Raw genomic sequence first — 5,487 nt, 5'->3', positions numbered from 1 at the left:
TTTACTCGCTCCTCCTTTAATTCTTCCCCTTTTACTTTTCCCTCGTTTTGGCAATCTTTTCTTCTTTCTTTCTTTCTTTCTTTTCTTCTTCTTCTTCTTCTTCTTCTTCTTCTTCTTCTCAGCTTTTATCTATTCTTCTTCTACAATTTTTATTCCATCTTTTACTCACACCTCCTTTACTTCCTCCTCTTCCATTTTTTCCTCGTTTTTTGCAATATTTTCTTCTTTCTTTCTTTCTTCTTCTTCTTCTTCTTCTTCTTCTTCTTCTTCTTCTTCTTCTTAGCTTTTATCTGTTCTTCTTCTACAATTTTTATACCATCTTTTACTCACACCTCCTTTACTTCCTCCTCTTTCATTTTTTCCTCATTTTTGCAATCTTTTCTTCTTTCTTCTTCTTCTTCTTCTTCTTCTTCTTCTTCTTCTTAGCTTTTATCTGTTCTTCTTCTACAATTTTTATTCCATCTTTTACTCACACCTTTACTTCTTCCTCTTTTACTTTTTCATCGCTCTGACAATTCTTTATCCTCTTTTTCCTCTTCCTCATACCTAGCGTTGAAGGCAAAACTATGAAAAACTGATGCGCGTTATACTTAGTACATTTTTATATCCTTCCATATTTAAATCGCTACAAAAACCAAATGGCATATGAATGTAACCGTTGTTTGAGGAGATAAATATAAATGACATGCATACGTGGATCAATAGAAATGAGAAAAATAGCCAAAGAGTATACGAGTATTCAACACATGTTTTCACCAGAAGCATTATCTAGTCCCTTCCCGAGAATTCCTGTGACCTAGTGCAATGTGCAACAGCCTTCTAAGGTCTAATGAGCTTGGAGCGAGCGTGAAGGAGCCACGCATACCTTCCTATACCCTCCAGCCCCGCACTGAAACGTTATTTTAAATACCACCACCCCCCCGTGCCCACCAGGCTTTGGAATTCACGACTTTCTCACGCGTTTCCTGAAGATGGGAGGTCTGTCAGTAACATAATATTCACTCTTCAGTTACTGCTACTATTGTACCTACTAACCGTACGACTTAGATTTACTAAAGATTCTCATATGATTTTGGTATTGCTGCAGCTGATTTGAGTATTTGCGGTACTCTTTGTAGGGGACGAGTCAATTAAACCTCCTAAATTTGGTTACCTAACATCAATTGATGGCCATTTAACCCGTGTACCTATTAACCTCTTTGACGGCATAGGAAATAGTTGTCAGTATTATTGAAATGGCCAAAAATGCTGGCAGTCATGAATACGGTTTTTCACATGAACATAAATAAATGGATAAAGCCTTACTCCTTTTAACATAAATACATTTATGCTGCATAGCGTCTTTTAGTGAAGAATGAGGCTGCAACCTAAGTTGTCGGTCATTTCCTTTCACTCACCTTGGGTTAAGTCATCCGCCACTAACATGAGTCGCCAATATTGCAACATAATTTATTTGGATAAAAGTAGCCTATGTATTATGGTACATCAGAATGGAACGTGTATATAATGTAGTTAACAGACAATGGATCATATGTGCAAACTACTTAGATCTGAGCAGGGTAGTGCTCAGGAGCTTAATAAATAATGATCAATAACTTTTTAAACTATCAAAACAACTTTATGCAACATCAGCAATTCCTTGGAACGTAAAATCGACAGTTATTGACAATGATAAAAAATCATCATTATTGACGGCAAATTTTGTCATTCAACCAATACTGACAAATGGTTCATATGCGATTACACTATACAGGAAATCGGACAGATTTCAGACCAGGTTGCCAGGGTACGATAATGCAACCTAGATGAACTCGTCTATAATAGTTATGAATCAGATTCCAGTCCGTTTTCTTGTACATAGAAGGTAAGAGTAGTGAATCTGCAATGTTTGTTTTTTCTAACTCTTTTATTTGCTGGAGGTTGGTTTCGAGAAAGAGAGGTAGAGATGTTTCCAAGAGGGTTCCAAAAGGGTCGTCTTTGGGAAAATAGTTGTTTCGGGTGAAACACTTGTCAGAAAAGTTATAGGATCCTGCGGTAGGGGTGTAAGAATACTACCACCGTAGGTCCTGCGTGTCATAGAAGGCGAATAGAAGGACAGCTGCTGCCTTGCAATATTACTTTTTAGTAAAAGGCTAGGCCCACTGCCTATAACTGTGGAAACTGCAGCCTTGCAGCCTTAAATTTTAGTAAACAAAACTAGGCCCACCGCTAATAAATGTGGAAACTGCTGCCTTGCAGTCTTACTTTTTTTAGTAAAAGACAATACTCTGTTTTTTTTCCATCTGTCCATCCGCTTGTGGTGTTTTTGTATGGTAACACTGCGTCCCGGGCTTTAGAAAGTTACATTCAGCTTACATTCAACGATTATAATAATATCCTATTTCGAATATTAACGGTGTAATTCGCATATAGTAAATTATTAAAACAGTTCAGTTGCAAATGTACACCCAGATATCCTTTTATTTACCTAAAACTTACACACAGCGTAACTATTTAAAGCCCGGGATGCAGTGTTACCATACAAAAACACCACAGGCGGATGGACAGATGAAAAAAAACAGAGTATAGGCCCACCGCCAATAAATGTGTTAACTGCAGCCTTGCAGTCTTACTTTTTGGTAAAAGACTGGGCCCACTGCCAATAACTGTGGAAACTGCAGCCTTGCAGTCTTAATTTTTAGTAAAAGACTAGGCCCACCGCTAAAAAATGTGGAAACTGCTGCCTTGCAGTGTTACTTTTTAGTAAAAGGCTAGGCCCACTGCCAATAACTGCGGAAACTGCTGCCTTGCAGTCTTACGTTTTAGTAAAAGGCTAGACCCACTGCCAACAACTGTGGTTGATGACAGAAAGGGCATGCTGTCGTAAAAACCTCTTTGCCAAACAATAAACCATGCCTGATGATGCCTTTGATAGAAGGCAGTGGAGAAGACGCATCAGGCAACCGATCCCTTAATGTAGGGAAAACGGTGGGAAATAGGACTTGTCAGAAAAGTTCTCCATCATGTCTAAGTTCACTTGAACACCACATCAACAACAATTTCCTGTTGCTAGTCACTTGTGAACCTGTGAATGAGATTAAATACATCAGAGCCGTTTCCAGAAATGGGTACATTGGGAGTTTGCCAGGGACCCCACGGTCCAAGGGGTCACGTACTGCATCATGCTGCATGAAGAAACTATTGGCTGTGTGCGTGGTTAATTTATCTTTAGTCATTTGAAAATGCATAAGTTTATTTGTTTACATGGACTCGTGCGAGTTATTGTTTTTTTATTGCCGGCAGTAGATGAGATATTTATTACTGATATAGTCATTTTAAACTAAATAAGTTTATTTGTTTACATGGACTCGTGCTAGTCATTGTTTTATTTGCTGGCAGTAGATGAGATATTTATATAGCGTTTCTTGAATTTATATACCTGGTGAGTATAATAGTAATGGTACAGTACTCAGTCATAAAGTATTTACAAGGATGATAAGCCAACCAGGCATTTGGCGTTAATCATGAGACTGAAAAGAAAAATAATTGGGTTCTTAACGGCAGTTTAAAGTATCTGTCGACGTCTTAAATTCATCCTTAATTGATACTCACTTAAGATTAATGCGAAGAGCAAAGCTCAGATTGAACAATGGAAAGGAGGTCGCCGTTTACATGCTGTCAGTTGATGTCATTAGCTGTAAGACAAGCAGAAACAATAGCTATCCTTGTCTTTGGGATAGGACAAAAATACCAAATTCTTAGGGTAACCACATTTATTCGGATATTTTCTTATATATAAATTTACAAAATAATTTTTTTTGCTATATCATATTTCTATACACAAGAGAGGTCGAAATCTATTCCACAATCAACATGGAAGTAGGGGATATTCAGAGACGCATTCGGGAACGGACAAGAATGGACGTATCCTGGGATGTTGTTACTCGAAGGTGATTCCTTCGGCTCTCTGTCTCTCGGCGATCCTGAGGAGCTCGTGGACGTGTTCAGGGAGGGGGTGGGGGGTGGGGAGGATGTCACTTCTTGGCTGGAAGCCGGCCTCGTCGGCGACGAACTCAACACGGGCGAAGCCGCCGTTCTCCAGGGGGAGGCTGCGAGGAAAAATGAACGGAATTCAGAGTTTTATCTTCAACAGAAAGAAGTAAACAGTGAAATAAAAAGAAAGAATGATAAGTAGAAGATAAACGCGACTTAAATAGCTACTGAAACTCTATAGAAGAACATTGCAATATGATCTGTCATTGAAAAAGCTAGCGAACATTCAGTAGCGAACAAGAAAATATAGTAGATCTCGCGAACTGTACCAAAACAGAGAATATTTAAGAAGATGATAAATGAAGTGGAAATGCTTACAGGTAGTATCCTGCCATGTTGCTCTGTCCTTCAGAGCCGAGAGTTCCTACGACCTCGGTCTCGATGCCGTTGTCTGCGGCGAAGTTGTAGTTGAAGGAGCCGTCGCCGTTGTCGACTCTTTCGTCCCTGACGATCTGAGCGTCCTCCTGAGGGGCGGCGAAGGCCAGGGCGAAGAGGCAGAGAGCGATGGCCTGGAATAAAACGGTTAATGAAATCCATGAGGAAAATAGAAGTGAATGTTTGCATAAGTACTGGAAATATTTTTGATCAGAAACAGCAATAAACTTAATGTACTGAAGATCAACGTAGCAATGATCATCGAACACAAGCATCGACGCAGCGAAAGCTTAGCACAAATTTATCAGTTTAAACTGTTGACGACTGTAACCGTAAAAAGATAACAGCCTGCCACTGCATATTAGCACTAAGAAATATTTTCAAATAAGGAAATATGATTTTATTGAAATACGCTGGATAACACATATGCCCGTTGCTCATAAATACAGATTATTTTTTTCAGCGAATTTTCCGTTGCGCAAAACGTATGATTTTGGCTGAGGTCGAGTTTCGTGGAAAATAAGTTAATTTTTTTTTCTTTCGCCTCACGATACTTACGAACTTCATTGTGGCTTGTTGACCAATCGACTGATGAACTGACGGAGGTGAGCAGCCAGTTTATATACCCGTCTCATGGTTAGGATTCAGCTAGTTTGCACAGAGAGAGAGAAAAAGAGAGAGAGAGAGAGGGTGGGGGGGAGCAACTATTCCTCCCTTCCTCCTTGAATCGTAACTACCATCACCTACGTCACATCTACTTTGGACAACAGTTAATCCTAAGGAGGTCACCTGCTGCACACCAGAGAAAGGTCAGATGGTCAAATTCATAAATCATTCTGGACAGGCAAAGGCTGGAATCAATGGAAAGCGGCTACGCAAATGATGAAACTGAAGAAACCAGAAATAAACAAATCAAACTAAAATTCGTAAAGGATTGATATTAAAAAAAATAAAAAATAAAAATGAAAATCTGTCATAACTGTGAGGTTTGAAGGAGGTCGGCGGTGCCAAGGTCTCTGGTGAATCTTCACTCAGCAAAGCTTTGCGTTTTCCTTGATTATCATCTTTCTTTGCCTTCTT

The 5,487-nt window shown here is 39.3% G+C and overlaps 1 protein-coding gene across 1 annotated transcript; it reads right to left on the bottom strand.

Annotated features, from left to right (window-relative positions):
• Positions 1-3,734: 3,734 nt before the first annotated feature.
• LOC135199790 (cuticle protein AM1159-like) lies at positions 3,735-5,036 on the bottom strand. The gene is made up of 3 exons (XM_064227930.1): positions 4,966-5,036; positions 4,351-4,541; positions 3,735-4,088 (listed from the first exon to the last, which is right to left on the bottom strand). The coding sequence occupies exons 1-3, from the start codon at positions 4,972-4,974 to the stop codon at positions 3,920-3,922; spliced, it is 369 nt and encodes a 122-aa protein (XP_064084000.1). The 5' UTR covers positions 4,975-5,036; the 3' UTR covers positions 3,735-3,919.
• Between the last annotated feature and the right edge of the window lie 451 nt (positions 5,037-5,487).

Source organism: Macrobrachium nipponense, chromosome 26 (assembly GCF_015104395.2).
Source record: "Macrobrachium nipponense isolate FS-2020 chromosome 26, ASM1510439v2, whole genome shotgun sequence".
NCBI lineage: Eukaryota > Metazoa > Arthropoda > Malacostraca > Decapoda > Palaemonidae > Macrobrachium > Macrobrachium nipponense.
The sequence above is the reverse complement of the archived record's forward strand: the minus strand, read 5'-3'. Positions and strand labels throughout refer to the sequence as shown.

Coding starts and splice junctions, on each gene's coding strand:
- LOC135199790 (XM_064227930.1), bottom strand. Junction 4,089..4,350: donor AACATGGCAGGATACTACCT/GTAAGCATTTCC, acceptor TTTTCCTCGCAG/CCTCCCCCTGGAGAACGGCG.